Below are 16060 nucleotides of genomic sequence, written 5' to 3'. Positions count from 1 at the left end.
CATTAGAGAGGTAGTTAGGGAATATGAACTCCTGTAGTTCTTTTAGGTAGCACAAAGTGCTGAATGAGAGCAATTGGCAATTCTAGGTGGAGGTCATAGGGGTGTTTCTTATTCTTTGCTGTATTTTAAATTGTTCTCGATTTATAAGATACTTCCTACACTTTCAGAGGATTTCCTTCAGGTCTGTATTATATTTTTTTGAAAGTAAAAATTTAGGATTAAAAATGCTAGAAATATTTTTCTGGGTACACTTCATATGAATTATTTCAATCCTTTGCTGAAAAAGGATGCACAGATGAAGAAATGTCCTTTGATGTACAGAAGTACAAAAGTACATTTTATAAGTGAACTTTGTTCTATCTTTCAGGCTAGAATTTTAATCCAAATCCCTATAGGAAAGTACCTAATAAACTTAGTGTCCCACAGGACCTTTTGTACCCTCTTGAGTTAAGACAGAAAGTACTTTTTAAAATCTAGAGGAGCCTGAGCCATTCAAAGATGTTTTGGCTGTGGTGTATTTCCGTTCAGCTCAGCAAGCACTTCCGGAATGGAATGCCTGCATGTGCGAGCGGCTGTGTCAGGAGTGAGGTGGCCAGGAGCTAGTGAGGAGTGCAGAAGTGGAAAAAAGAAGAAAATGGCTCCTTTAGACTTGGCAGGATATCCAAGCGGTCATGGGGAATCGTGAGGAATGTTTTGTCAGGAATCTGATTCCTTTTGCACTGCCCTCCACATTCAGTTTCTTAGTCAACAGTCACTTCCATCTCCCGAATGTATCTTGAGGTACATTCGTTTCTCCTGGCCTTAGTGCTGCCCTCTTAGTAGAAGCCACCATCTTCCCTCCTAACTAATTCCATGACTCCCACTCCTGTCTCCCTCTAATCTGTTCCCAGAATAGAACTTTCTTTAGTATGTAAGTTGGATTGCAACAGTCTCAGACTTAAAACCCTTAATGACTTCTCTTTATACTTAAGCAGGTCATGGTAGAGAATAGAGTTTAATGTGGTCTTTGTCTACCTCTCAGCTTTATCTCTTAACAGCTATTCTCTTATCTGACTAAAGACCAAAGCAACTGGCCTTTGTTTAATTACTTTAAAAATAAGCCTTTTCATATCTTGATAAATCATGCTTTAAAGATTAAGATGAATTTTATCTCGAACAGTGCTCTGAGGTAGCTTACAAACGAGGAAGTGTGGTAGTTAATTAAGCACTTATCCACCCCCTTGAGGCACTTTGCTCTTTAATTGCGCTTCATCCCACCTGGTGGTGATTCTTGGCCTGACCGGTTTTGGGGTCGTCACCTCTTGCTTTTAACCTGAATGCACTGATTCCTCTTCTTCCCATCTTCTTCTAGAAGCACTATTCCTAGTTCTTTTTTTTACTCATAACTTTCAAAGAGCTCCCCCAACCTCTACTTTTTTTTTAACCCCCTAAGCAGGAAGGAGAATTATGTTATAATTGTGCTCAGAAAATGAGCATAGTCAAGTTGTAAGATTATAATGTGAAATTCTAGCATTATTTGGTAGTAATAATACATAATTATTTCTCGGTTTCTAATTATTTTGTAGTAAGGCCCAATTACTGAAGTTAACCTATTATTACCGCTTTGATTTAATGATGATTGTGTAAGAAAGTAGATTTGTTTGCTAGAAACTCTCACTAAATAAATCGTGTTAAAATGTTTTTATAAATATATCAGAGGTACTAGCAAAAGTACCTTCTATTATGTTTACCTATTTGCATCAGCAAAGAGATTTTTATTTAAAGGCTTTTATTTTTGCTAAGTGGATCAGGCCCCATCATTGTTCTTTCCTTCTATTTCAACTCTTTTAGTAGTTCTAGGCATTTTACTAATTTTGCTCATTCATACAGATTTGCACCTCTCCTTGTTACTACTACCTTACCAATCTTTGTATGTTACGAAGTGAACCGAGCTAATAGAAGTTGTCGCTTTCGTGTTCACCATCTAGAGTGATGTTTGTGCAGTGGTGGTTCTTATCCCACCCGGGAATTGATGGGAACTACCCAGTGGTTCCCAGAAGACAGTCAAAAGGACATGGCTTCACCTTTTGTGACTGGTGTCAATAATTTAGTAATAGGGACAAATGAATATGAGGCACAAATAGGGTGTGGGATCATGCTAGAAGATTACCCAGAGTATTGTAGATATCCAGTCATGTAGAAATTATATGAGAAGTCTGACTGAAGGTTCAGAAAGTCTATGATAGAGGTTAAGATAGTACATTTGTGTCTGGAATAGAAATGAAGGCAATTTAGTTAGGACATGAGTTGCTTCGTTAATTCACCTGACTTTGGTAGCTAGGTAGAATGTAGTTTCTAGATGTTAGTCTTGCTTTTAATTTGGAAGTTGAGAGAGTAGCAATGAACAATCTGCCTTAGAGCTGGATATTGTGGGATTATGGGCAGCCTGCTGAGGTGGAAGTGGCCCTTCGATGAGAGCACCAGCTCTTGACTGGGAGTGATTTTACCCTTGAGGGGACATTTGGCATCGTCTGCAGCTAACTTCGGTCATCACAACTTGGGGCTGCTACTGGCAGTTAGTGGATAGAGGCCAATGATGCTGGCAGACATTTTACAATGTACTGAACAACCCCTCACAACAAAAGCCCAGAATGTGAGTAGTGTCGAACAACCCCGTGTTACAAATACCAGCGAAGGTTGATTGTATGTTTTCTTATTCACTGTAGATGGAGCGTGCTTATTTGCCACCTTATCCCTAAAGAACGGCCAGGTTTAGTAAAAATTTAATGATTGAGAATGTCCTCAGCCTTGTTTTAAACAACTCCCATTTGGACAAACATGCATATGCTGGCCTCACATACATAAGACCATCTTTTTCTGTGCTGCTTAGCTATTTGCAGTTTTTACCCATTATGAGCTTTTCTCGTCTTTTTAAAAAATGTTCCCTATGCTGCTTTAGGATACACAGTTTGATGTTTGGCTGTTTTTAAGATTTTTTAGTAATGAGGTATTTGGTATCACTCGGTGTTAAAGAGCGACCTGATTTTAGACTTTGTAAATTGCATCAAGGATACCTAAATGTCATACTTCATCTCCATGGTGCATAACTAGGAAGGGAGGAGATAGAAGGTGGAAGAGAGAAAGGATAATAGAATTTACACAGCAACATATACCTATAGATAATAAAAATCTTCATTATATGGCATGAACCAGATCATTAGGACTAGCACAGCACTGTGTATATAAATGCTCAGTATAAATACCACTTGCTTTTTATTTGAAATAAGGAAAATTCTGTGCTGACTTGACTAGAATTTGAAGAGTGGCCCATAGGTTGGGCATATGGCCCAATCTATGCCACTTACTCTTTGTAGGTGATTACAAATGATGTGAGCTTTTTAATAATTGTACATAAATATACTATGAATAAAACCTTCGATCTAAAACTGAGTTAACTAAACAGCCAATAATTACACATTTCAGTACTCCTATGAGCAAAGTAAATTGTTCTTTCTCTCAGAGAATGTATATTTTCATGAAATCCTCTGAATGAAAGTGTTTTCACATGAAATAATGTCTTAATAGGAAAAGCATGCTTATCCAAGTCCATGGTTAACCATGTCCATGAACCAGTTTGGACTATAATCAAAGCTTTGCTGGTGATAGTCCATATTAGCATATACTACCTACAGAAATATGCAGCTCCTCTTAAGGGCTCGGTCTGTCATAGATTCAGGCATAGTAAGGTAGTATTCTCCAACTGATAGAGGGAAGATTCGGTGTCTTTGAAGAAGAAATTAACATTTGTATATTAGGGCTCTTCCTGTTTCAAATGATAGAGAACCCAACCCAAATTGCGCTGAGCCCAAAAAGGGAATTTATAGATTATATAATTGAAAAGGTTAGTGCCTGACCGTTGCTATTGTTGTGGGACTCAAAAGGTGCTGATGCCCTGCTTGCTTTATCTTTTCTGTATTGAGTTCATTCTCTGTAGATATAGACCATAGATCCCAGCTTCTCAGTCTCAGGTCTGAGTCTCTCTGGTTGCAGGACAGTAGCAAAGGGAATGTGGAAAGTCTCTTGTGGTGTCATTATTTTTGACTGGATAGCAGGAGATTGTAATGGCATAGATTGGGCCATATGCCAAATCTGGATTTGGGTATAGATTTAATGTCACTTATGGCTGAGAGTGCAAAAATAAATCTTTCTCCTAACCCTGACCTCTTTTGCAAAAGTACCACTGTAACAATATCTTATGCTTGTAATTGTATAAATGGAAAAATCAATACCTGTATTATTTTATACATAGATGATTGTATCTTATATGTGTTTTTTCTTTTTATCACTTATCAATATATTTAACATCCCCACTTATGGAAGATCTCCAAGGAAGATCCTATAACATCTCTTTTAAATAACAGAAATATCCTAAACAGACATTCTGTTTTTTTATGAAGTGTTTAAAAAAAACCAAAGCGGACACCCAGATGTGCTTAAAAATAATAGTTCATTAAAGAAAACCTTCCATGAATTCTTATATAGAATCTGTTTCTTATTAGGCTTCATTATATGGTTGAGTTTTTAACACAGGCAGAGAATAACTGTAGGTAAATTAAAGCTTTTTAAGCAAGAGATATTTCTGGAAGAACTCATTGATTTAGAGCTTCTTGGCTGATTTAAGTATAAAGTGTGAATTATTGCTGAGTATTGTCTCTAAAGAAGAAAATTGGTTAAAAACACTTATCTTCAATGCAAAATGGATTAAAGATTTAAATGTAAAGTCCAAAACTATAAAACTTCCAGAAGAAAACAGAGGGGGAAAACTTCATGACATTGGTTTTGGCACTGATTTCATGGATATGACACTAGAAGCACAGGCAACAAAAAGCTAAATTAGATAATCGGGATTACATCAAACCACAAAGCTTTTGTACAACAGAGGAAACAGTGGAGTGAAAATGCAGCCTACAGAATGGGAGAAAATATTTGTAAGCCATATATCTTGCAAAAAACCAAAAACGAAAAAATAACAGTACCTTATAGGTACAGAGAACAAATTGGTGGTTGCCAAAGAGAGCAGAAGTGGGATGGGAGAAATGGGTGAAGGGGGAGTCCCCCACCCCAAAATAAAAAAAATTAAAAGGAAGAAAATCTTGCAATATGTGAAAACATGGATCAACCTGGAGGACATTAAGCTAAGTGAAAGAAGCCAGACACAGAAGGAAAAATACTGCATGGTTCCCCTTACATGAGGTGGCTAAAACAGTCCAACATGGAAGCAGAGAATAGAATAGTGGTTGCCATGGGCTGAAGGAAGGAGCAAATAAGGAGCTGATGCTCAGTTCTTGAGATCTATTATACAACATTGCACCGATAGTTAACAATAGAGTACTGTTAAGCTTTTAAGGGGGTAGATCTCATGTTAAGTGTTCTTACCATAATAAAAACAAAACACCACCATTCTCTATAGTGCCTGATAGTTAACCTTCTACTGGCCATCGTGTAGTTGTGTGTGGCCTCACACGTTTATCAGTAATTTCCTTATTAGGAAATAAGGAATCATTGCCTTCTTAATGTACATATGTTAGTGAACTGTTTTTGAGTCTCTTCCAGAAGGGAACTACCTTTTTTCCCATGACTGGACTAACTCATGGGTGCTGGAGCTGGCTTAAAGGGTAGAAGTTGGGGATTCTGTGGTTTATTGTGTCAGGCAGGGAAAGAATCCTGATTCAAACCACTCATTGACAGATTAGATTGATTTTGGGTACACAAAGACTAATTGAATCTTTGGGGTATTGGGGATAAGGACCTGTGTTGGGAATAAACAAGATTTGGGTAATTGGAGTTATTTAGCGCTCTATGGATACAGTAAGACTTCTTCTAAATAAGATTCTGGATCTTCTCTTTCCTCTCAATTAACCACGGGCATCTTCAATTCAATCCTGGCAAAGTCTGACAAAATATTTGATTCCTTTTAATAATGGGGTTAGATATGGGATTATTCTTGTTATTTTATGTGTATTTCCCCTTTTTAATTATAACCATTGGTTTTAAAATTATAATTACCATATTCAAATTGCTTGTACAAATATTTGTAATAGCACAGCATGTAATGTAAAGAGTGGGAAAAAAAAATGTCTTCTCCACGCCCCCATGCCCATTCCTCACAGCAGTCACTGTTAAAGAGTTGAGTGTGTAGAATACAAAGGTGGTCTGGGGTTTGGATTAACAAACTCAAGACATGATAGGCTTTACTCAGTACTGAGTTTACTTAGCTTTAAGGAAGGGTACAAAACATAATAAAACTGGTTTGATACAAAAATAGTGAAGTCCTCATCATTTCCCAGGAGGAACTTTGAAATGTTCCAGTCCCTCCATGTTTGGGATGCAAATGGCCATGGAAGCTGTCAGTTCTTGAGGCTTCTCCTATGCTAGTTGTTATGAGTTTCCTCAGGAGTATGTGTTGGCGGGGGCGGGGGCGGGGGCGGGGTGTCCATTCTGCAGCACAAGTGCATCTTATCAATGCTGATTACTAATTACTTGTTATGCATTCTTAATAAAGTAACTTTAGCCTGATTCTTAGTTTTCTTGGATTTGGTATACTCCTGTATGTACTCTGAGTTGCAATTGCAAGGAAGATTTGAGCAAGGGTTATTTAAAGTTATTTAAGGGGTTATATAACAATATATTTGATAAGAGACAACATACAAATATATGTAAGAGCTACCTTTTTTTTTTTTATGGTTCCCTACTCTGGTTATGATATATTTTACCAGTATTCAACTGGTGACCTGTTAAGTTCTCTGGTACTTTTTCATGATTACACATATTATCACAGTGAATATCCTTGTACATATGCCCTTGTGAATTTGGGCAAGTGTTTATGTAGGCTGCATGGAATTTCTGGATCAGAGGGCTGCACAGTTAAATTTTTATTAATCTGCCAAACCAGCCCTCAAAGTTAACAGGTCATCAACAGCATGTGAGAGAATGTTTCCCTATGCTGCTTCCTTCTAGTTTCGTCTGTGTTGTCTCCCTCTAGTCCCTGAAAAATTCTGCAAATTTGACAAAATATACATAATAATTTTTATTTTATATTAGCATCAGCAGGCTTTGAATTTGCTCAAAGTCATAGGACTAAGAAGTGACTGATCTAGATTAGAATTGAAATTTTTTTTTTTAAAGATTTTATTTATTTATTCGACAGAGATAGAGACAGCCAGCGAGAGAGGGAACACAAGCAGAGGGAGTGGGAGAGGAAGAAGCAGGCTCATAGCGGAAGAGCTTGACGTGGGGCTCGATCCCAGAATGCCGGGATCACGCCCTGAGCCGAAGGCAGACACTTAACTGCTGTGCCACCCAGGCGCCCCTAGAATTGAAATTTTTGATATCTAGTTTTCTTTCAGTTAAACTGAGAAATGCTTCTTTGATTTATTTTACTTTTCTTTCATTTTAATACTTGGAACTAATAGTCTACTGTTGAGAAAGTCAAATTATTTCTATCCAACTGTATTCAATAAAAATTGATGAACTAGCCAATTAACCTCTGATGCTGAATGGAGCCCTTCATTATCTATCAGTAACATTAATTTACATTATGCCAGGTAAAAAAAAATTGTTAGTTTCAGATGCATTTAATATACTTACTGGTAGTATCAATAACAATGTATGAAGTTAATGACTTAGTGTATTTCAGTCTTTAGTTGTATATCAGCCTGATGCATAGTAAATAAATGCTCAACCATTGAAGTTATAATATTTGATAAATATGCAAAACTTTTGCTGTATAGTCACCAATGAAAATTTTGCATTACAAGATAACTCATGAACTAACCTATTTATTAAAGTTTGGAACAATTTAAATGATGGAGTGAACAGATTTTTGAGGCTGATTCATTATGATCTGTAAAAAATATTTTATGTAAGAGTACCTTCTACTTCTGGTTCTTTTAGTTTGTTACTTTCATTAATAGTAATACTTGTAACTTATTTTTCCAAGGGCTATCAGTGAATTCATGCCAGTATTATTTATGCTTGAAATATTTTATTTTTCAAAAGCAATTTTATTTACATATGTGGGAAGTATTTCAAACTACCTAAAACATTTTATTACTAAAATCTAAAAATGGTAGAATACATTTTTTTTTTTAAGTCAAACATCATTGAAAAGAGAATAGTTTTAAGGACAGACGGGAACTTGTTTCTCCTTTCAGCGGGGTGGTACCCTTACTCTCAACTGAAAGGTAATGAAAAAAAAGTCTACAGATTTCCTCATGGTTATTTTTGCTCCCTTTGCCACTTAAAACAAGAATAGATGTGGACACAAAAACAAGAATAGATGTGGACACATTTGCTTCCTATGATCTAAATATGTCTCTTTCCACCGCTCTAAAAGTGTCAATTTAAATTTAGGCATAGGAAGTAACAGACATTAAAGAAAGTTTTGGTATTGTAATCTTACCAGAGCTAGATTTATTGATAAGCAATTTTACAGATTTGTTTACTAAAATTCTTCTCTCCCTTCTTTGTCTTGCTGTTGCGTTTTGTTCTTATTACAGAGCTCATCAGAGTCTACAGTACGTCATGTGTATTTGCTTTGTTCTCTGTTCCACTCAATTGTGAGCCTGGGATACTAGATCTGTTTGTTACTCATTTTGCTGTTACGTTTAGGGCCTGGAACATAACACGTATACATGTTGATTTCAACTAATCTTTGTAGAATAATACTACTCATTTTGAGTTGACAACTCATTCTGTTTGATAATCCTTAACCACTAAAACCTTTTTCTTTGATTTTCATATTACTTGGATGAATCAATTTTTATATAAAAAGATTTCATATAGTTGTTAATTTTGTTTACAGATAATTGTTTTATATACTTGGAGGGTAATTACTGATAGTTCACCATCTGTTTCTATTTATCAGTCTTTTCAGTCTCCCTATTCAGTTCTATGCCATATTTTATATGTGAGACCTATTTTAGCTTTTGATGCTTTTGAACTTTTGGGTTTTGATATTTAGGAAATGTGCAGAATATTCTGTGATCTTCTGCAAGTTATGCTTGTGGCTTAATTTGAATTTGGCTGCCATTCCTCCTAAGGAAATGTGTATCGTAGGTAATTGGCAAAATGAGATGTCCTTCTTAAATATCTTTGTAAAAACTTATTTTTGTCATGCACTGTGTTAAGTAGCTTAGGCTTTCCTTGTCCAGGAACACAAGCTTTTTAGACTTTATAATCATCCTAATAAAAATGGAGGAAGAGGACCAAATGTTGATTGAATGCTTAACTGTGTTCTGGTATTCTGATGAACAATATATACAATTATTAAATCATTAATTGCTTAATAACTCTAAGACATATTATCCCCACCTACAGATGAGGAAGCTACAGCAAAAAAGGAAATCTGTTTTGGCTGCTTGGCCTGTTTTATTTCTGATAAACATGGAACACAGAAAGTAGTCTCACATATTATGGATTAGTAGAAAACACATTAGGACTTTTATGTCTGCCAATATGGCTAATTAGATGTCTTCTACTATATCCTACTGCTTTTAAATATCTAGACATTTGGAGGTGAATATTGTAAACACTTTTAAATATGTAGTTAAATTTGCAGAAAGGGAAAGGGATTTCATAAGTGCCATGAATCGAAGAAGTAGCTCAGAAGAGTGGTGTGTTTCTTCCAAAGCTGCTGGTCCCAAGGTTTTTGCTTATCTTTATGGCTCTAGTGACTTTGGTTTTAACAGCTACGTGGGAATAGGAGACAAACTTCTGTTTGTTTGGGGTGAGGAATTGGACTTATCTGCATTCACTGTCCTCACCCAGGATAAAAAATAAAATTTGATCTGAAATCTTTAGGTAAAGGATATTTTAAAAAGATGAAGAAAAGAAGGAACTGATGCTAAGATACCGGACATTTCTAGGAAAATTGGAAATTAGAGAAATGACAACAACAACAAAATAGTAGTCCATCGACTAAGAGAATTTCAAGGAACAGTTCAGCAGCATCAAATCTTACAGTGAAAGCAAGACCTAAAAGCACCAGTTGGAGAGACAGCCAGTCTTACTCAAATATCTTAGTATTTCCCAAATTTTAATTTTGTGCCACCTCACAAAATTTTTTACAGTGTTCACACATTATCTAGATTATTACTTAATATTGTAAAATAAACTTACAACGTTATGTGTATGATTTTATTTTTAAAAGAAACTTTTTATATCAAAACAAAATATGGAAACCCATACCTGCCATAAATAGAAAACATCTGTAAAAATTAATAAAGGGCAGGAAGTGATATCTATGTCCTGTTGTCTCTTACTGAGCATGAGGCCTATCTTCTCTTGGAAAGGAAAAAGAAGCTTCCAGAGAGAGTGAAGACACCCTCTACACTCGTCCCCTTTTACTTAATAAGAGGAATTGAAAAGCTACAAAAAGGAGACATAGTCTGTCTTAGGTGATTCTGTCTTGAGCGTGTGCCACGTAGGATCACTTTCAATGCTGCGGTCACTGGCTGAATGTGAAAAGATCCAAAGAGGAAAGTGTGGCTGTGTGTGTGTGTGAGTGCCTGCTTTTTAATCATTTGTTTGTCATTTGTGAGGTACGGCTCTAAGCTGCTTATATTGAAATGTTTTGTTTTTTTCTCTTTGAAGCTCTTTTAAGAGCCTGTGCTGATGGAGGTGCCAACCGCTTATATGATACCATGGAAGGAGAGAGGGAAAGGTATGCTTTCTTTCCACTTTCAAAATGCCACTAATTCTGCTCTTCAGGTTGTCCTATTCTTTCCTTAATGAATGATGACTGTTAATGTTACTTCAAAATTAACAGAAAACACATCAGTGAGAGAGCTGCTCAACCATGTTGTATTATTTCTTAGTTTTGAGTGTATCTCTTAGAAGAACTAGGCCAATCCTACTCTTTTTTAAAAACCTCTTATTCTAGTCAGTCAGAGAAAGACAATTATATGGTTTCACTTGTATGTGGAATATAAGAAATAGAGTAGATGATCATAGGGGAAGGGAGGAAAACTGGGAAGAAATCAGAGAGGGAGACAAACCATGAGAGACTCTTAACTCTAGGAAACAAACTGAGGGTTGATGGAGGGGAGGTGGGTGGGGGAATGGGGTAACTGGGTGATGGGCGTTAAGGAGGGCACGTGATGTGATGAGCGCTGGCTGTTATACTTAACTGAAGAATTACTGAACATCTGAAACTAATGATGTACATATGTCAGCTAATTGAATAAAAATAAACTTTTTGGTAAAAAAAAAAAAACCCTCATTCTACTACTTCAAAAGTCTTATTAAGTAGCATTATCAACTATTGATATCTGTGAGGACCTTGAACATTAACTAAAATAAAACTCTGTTTAAATGAATAAAAACCAACCTCATATAAACAAATGATACATGCTGTGGTAGATGTGAGATTTTTGTAGTAGTGTTAAGTAAAGCTAAGTAAAATTTAACTTAGTTACTTCTGAGTTATGCACACACATACATTTTAGGAGATAAATAACTTACTCTTAATGATTTGTTATCTGTGCTGTCTGGTTTTCCTGATCTTTGCATGGTGAGCTATTTTTAGGTAAGAGAATACATTTGATGAAAGCAAATTTAAATCCAGCTCATTGCCAGCATGTTTATAGTTCAACCTCTTGGCAAACGTAAGAATTTATAGTCTAGATGTAAGTAGACTAGCTGTGAAATTTAGTTCCACTTCTATCATATGTGTTATTAAATGTACTGAAATGTTTATAGTTTGAGAAATCACCTCCTTGCTGCAAAAAATAAAATAAAAATATTATGATTCAACATACCGCAGGTGTGAGTTAAATATATGTAGTTTGAAATGATGTAAAATACATCTTTATGGCATCAGAATTTTTAACTTCAGCCTTCCAGTGTTGGAGCTGCTCTTTGAAAGCAGCCAGTTGCTTATAGGAGGAGAGCATGTTTCCTTCGAGATTGGGAATGCTAATGTCTAGGGACTGGATGAATTATCAAAGAATATGGCAGTAGTGACAGCCTAGGAAACAATTGAAATTCTTAACATTTATGGTTCTTTATTTTTTAACTTTATAGATTCCTCTGTCGGTATTCTCTAAGAACTGACATGGACTGTGGGTGAAAAATACTCTAAACGGTGCCTGGACTGGTTCGTTCAGGGAAGGGCATGATGCCCAGGAGGCCAAGATCATGAACTGGGTACTGTGTTTCATGCCTGTAGCTGGCTTGCTGGCAAGGAATCTAGTACTGAGTACAATTTCTCTAGTGTTAGGTGTAGCTCATGAACATAATTATATGAACCAGTGCTGTGAATGGGTATTAACACAGTGCTTCCAGCTCTGCTGTGACCATAAAAACCATCTAAAATGCTTGAGGAAAAAAAATCGAGATTTATATACTGATTGCTCTTATTGGATCGGGCTGGACACTAATAAGAAAGAGAACACACAACACTTTTATTCACATTAGAAAGCAAAACAGATTACGAGGTTTATGGAATGAGTACCATTATTTTTGCCCAGATTTCAAAATAACGTTTCTAATATTCTTAACACATTTACAAGTAATCTTATGGAAGTCTTCCAAAAGATTTATGTGTTTATGTAAGAATCATTTAACCATATATGAAGATGTTCAGTAAGAAAATGTACTTTCCGTTGCTTTTCTCATTATAATAATATGTTTACAGTGATTCATACTCTGTTACTTAGGGACATGTCTGGCCTGGGTAAAGTGTCTAATAGGGAGATGAGTAAACTAACTGCCTCATGTGGGAATTAAATCCTTCGAGTAGATCTCATTAAATACAAGCCCTAACCAGTTAACGCTAATTGGATATAGGTGACTAAACATGATTCCTCTTAATTGCATTTTTAACAAAGAAGCCACACAATGAAAAAGGAAAAAGAACTATGAGCTTTAAAAAGCGAAGTATGGTTTGTGGACCACTGCTTGGCTTGTTCGTATTTGTTTCTTTATTTAATGTCCATATCTACAATGTAATAACTTATAATTATGAAATAAAAGACTGTGTAGAGAATCATCTCCCACTGAAGACATTTGGAATAGAAGGAAGGAAGCCTGATGTAGACAGGAAGACAGGAGCAAGAGGAGGCAGAGGGCTTATGGAGGGTAGAGCTGAGGCAAACACCACAGCGACTTTAACATCGATCCTCCACCATCTTCATAAATGTCCATCTTTGTTTCAACTCTGAAAGTGGCCTCTATTTATCAGGGCTTTTTTTTTTTTTTTTTTAAATAAGTCCTAAGTGTTTTTTATTGCTGTGAAAATAATACATGTTGATTTGAACATATGTTAGTTGAGAGAAATGAAGAAAAAAGAAAATCTGTTATTTCTTCTGAAGTAGTGAAGAGTTACATCAAGTCTACCTATTGGTTCTACTCTTTGGAACAATAGAAAATGTGACTAATTTTTCTTGTTCAGGTGAATATAAGCTCCCTGGTGCCTACAAAATTGTGTGGGAATATTAGATACTCTACAAATATTTGTTAATAAATGAGTATTTTATTATAGCTACTCTGTTCTCTCTTCCCATAAGGTTTTGAGTGACTTTGACCCTCACATTTTGGATAAATAGATGACCTCTGCTCTGAGGACTGACAGGATCTGATTTGGGGGTACGCTCAGTCTGAACGTCAGACTGGGGCAGGTTGAAGACCCAGTCAGGGAAATGTAGGATGGGCACTGCCAATGACATTTAGGTCTCCACTTTGGTTATGGATTTGAGATTAAAGAGGAAGAGGTTTTAGGAAGACTGTGACTCCCATATTCTTTTTCTTTTCTTTTTTTTTTTTCAGTCGAGAAAAAAAAATCTAATTTCATTTATTTGGCCACCCAGTTTCTCCAACGTTATTTTTTAAATCATCTGAACTATCCTTACTGATTTCTGATTCCAACATAATATGTAGATTAGTATATATTATTTTTTATTACTGAAATACAGTTGACACACAATATTAGTTTCAGGTGTGCAACATAGTGATTCCACAACTCTATTCCCATACACTTAATTGACTTTTCCTAACCCCAGATGTCTGTTTTTAGAAATGCGGGGTACTGTGGTGGGGTATTAGATGTATTGGCCAGTACCCCTAATTTTTCAGCTTCAACCTGATACTGACTAAAGTTGCATGTCTGTATTTTGGTTCTAGTGTGTGATTAAAAACTCCTATGGTAGCCTCATAACATCTGCTTCCTGACTTCTTGAAAGTAGGTAAAACCCACCGTTGGTCTGAACCAGGATGGTAAAGCACAGCCTTGTAGTCAGAATAGTCACAGGATGTAGAGGGGAAAAAAAAAAAAAAAAAAACCAAAAAACAAGTGAAGCAGGGTAAGGTTTTCTAGGAGATTTTATGGAGCAGGTTTTGTTTCTTGCCCATCATCGATATGCATTGGAGGACTCTTTGTTTTTCTTCTCCTCTTCCTCCTCCTCCTCTGTTCCCTCCCGTCACCATGTCCACATCCTCATCGGGTGCTGCTATCTGACCCAATACTTGTTAGAGTAATTCTGCCTATCTCTGGTCTTTATGAAATGGAATCATAATATACTGAATTTTGATTAGATGGACTTTTTTGGGGATATAGAATCGATATCTCTCTGAACCTGAAAAATGGATTAAGAAACATTGCTATAGGTTATAAGAGAATTACGGTCATGCTAATTATTAATCTGTATCCCCAACACAGCACACGCATGTGTTGACTAGCAAGGAGGAGGGAAGGTTCTGTTTTGTCTCCTGGATAAAATCTGAACTCATTACCTTGAGGATCAGGGTTTGTCTTTTACTTACCATTTTAGCCAAGCTGTTTCCTCCGTTTTCTCCCTTGGCTTCTCTCCTCACCGCCTGGGCTTCAGAAGAAACTTCAGATAGTTTATTAGTATGTATAAACCAAAGTGCCTTGTATCTGGAAAGATCATGCCCATTTTGTCTGATCACGTATAGAATTCGTCCGACTTGTTTCCAGAATGTCTTACATTTACATTGTGTCCTATGACTATCTTAATGAGTCTTTTATCATCAAACATATATTCTTGCCTTTGAATTCATTGGTATTTTGAGAGTAACATGAGTATCAGTGCTACATGTGAGTGTTTTTTAATTGTGATTTTAAAGGACGCAGAGACTCTGAAACTCATCTGCATACTAGTCTGAGGAATAGCTGTGAATTTTGGTATCATTAGTGTACAGGGACTTGAAATGGGGGGAGGGTCTTGTTTTTTGGTTAGTTTTCTCGGAATAATTGATGAATACAGCATCCTGAATGGGAAGTCCCACAGATGATCATATAAACATTACTCTAATTTAGCTCAGATATTTAAGAGTTGCTTTCTGTTGAATTTAAAAGATTAGAATCCAATAAAAATTCCCTGAAATCACACAGATGACCATTCATGAAAACAGGTGTTAACAATGAGGGATGAAGGGGGAACTTGTAGTGCTCAAATAGAAAAGGATTCATTTCCAGTTTCTTATTCTGATCAGACCATTAATTTTCTCACAGTTTGAATTTCAGACTTCCTAGCTTTATAAATTCTTGCAGCTTTCTTATGAGCAGATCAATACTGCTTTTCAGAGTGATCCAGTAGGAATCGGAATGACTGCTGTGGCTCTAAAACTCACCGTGCCCTAGCTAAGCCAACTTCAGACTATGATTTAAATAACTGAATAATGTGGGATTCTAGCTGTTACAGATCAGCCTCGAAAGCCAAACCAGGCACCTGGTAGCCAGTATCCGACACACTCTTAGGAACCAGTGATCTGTCTGTTTCCATATGAATAACTTTACAAGTGTGTCCTCTCTGTCCGTTCACTGTAGATAGAAGGAATTCCATGCTGGGAGCTGTGTGGTGAGAAGGCACGCAGAGACTCCTCAGGTCAGGATCCAAAATCGAATTCTGTGACTTCATTATTATGAGACTTTGGCAAGTAATTTCTCTTCCTTGGGCTATGATTTCTCCATTTGTGACATTTCAGGGAGAGAGCAGGGCCTTCTGGAGTATTCAGAGAAATCTTGATGAAGAAATGTATTACTTGAGCTGGTCACACAAGA

At 36.4% G+C, this 16060-nt stretch overlaps 1 protein-coding gene across 2 annotated transcripts in view; it reads left to right on the top strand.

Annotated features, from left to right (window-relative positions):
* TPK1 (thiamin pyrophosphokinase 1) overlaps positions 1-16060 on the top strand; it is a 318384-nt gene that overhangs the window by 109038 nt on the left and 193286 nt on the right. For both annotated transcript variants that reach the window (XM_026479095.4, XM_026479094.4), the window contains exon 4: positions 10633-10702. In XM_026479095.4, coding sequence (XP_026334880.1) covers positions 10633-10702 — 70 coding nt within the window. The remainder of the gene's footprint in view (positions 1-10632; positions 10703-16060) is intronic.

This window comes from Ursus arctos, unplaced genomic scaffold, assembly GCF_023065955.2.
Source record: "Ursus arctos isolate Adak ecotype North America unplaced genomic scaffold, UrsArc2.0 scaffold_3, whole genome shotgun sequence".
In the NCBI taxonomy this organism is placed as follows: domain Eukaryota; kingdom Metazoa; phylum Chordata; class Mammalia; order Carnivora; family Ursidae; genus Ursus; species Ursus arctos.
Note: the sequence above shows the minus strand (reverse complement) of the source record. Positions and strands in the feature narration are given on the sequence as shown.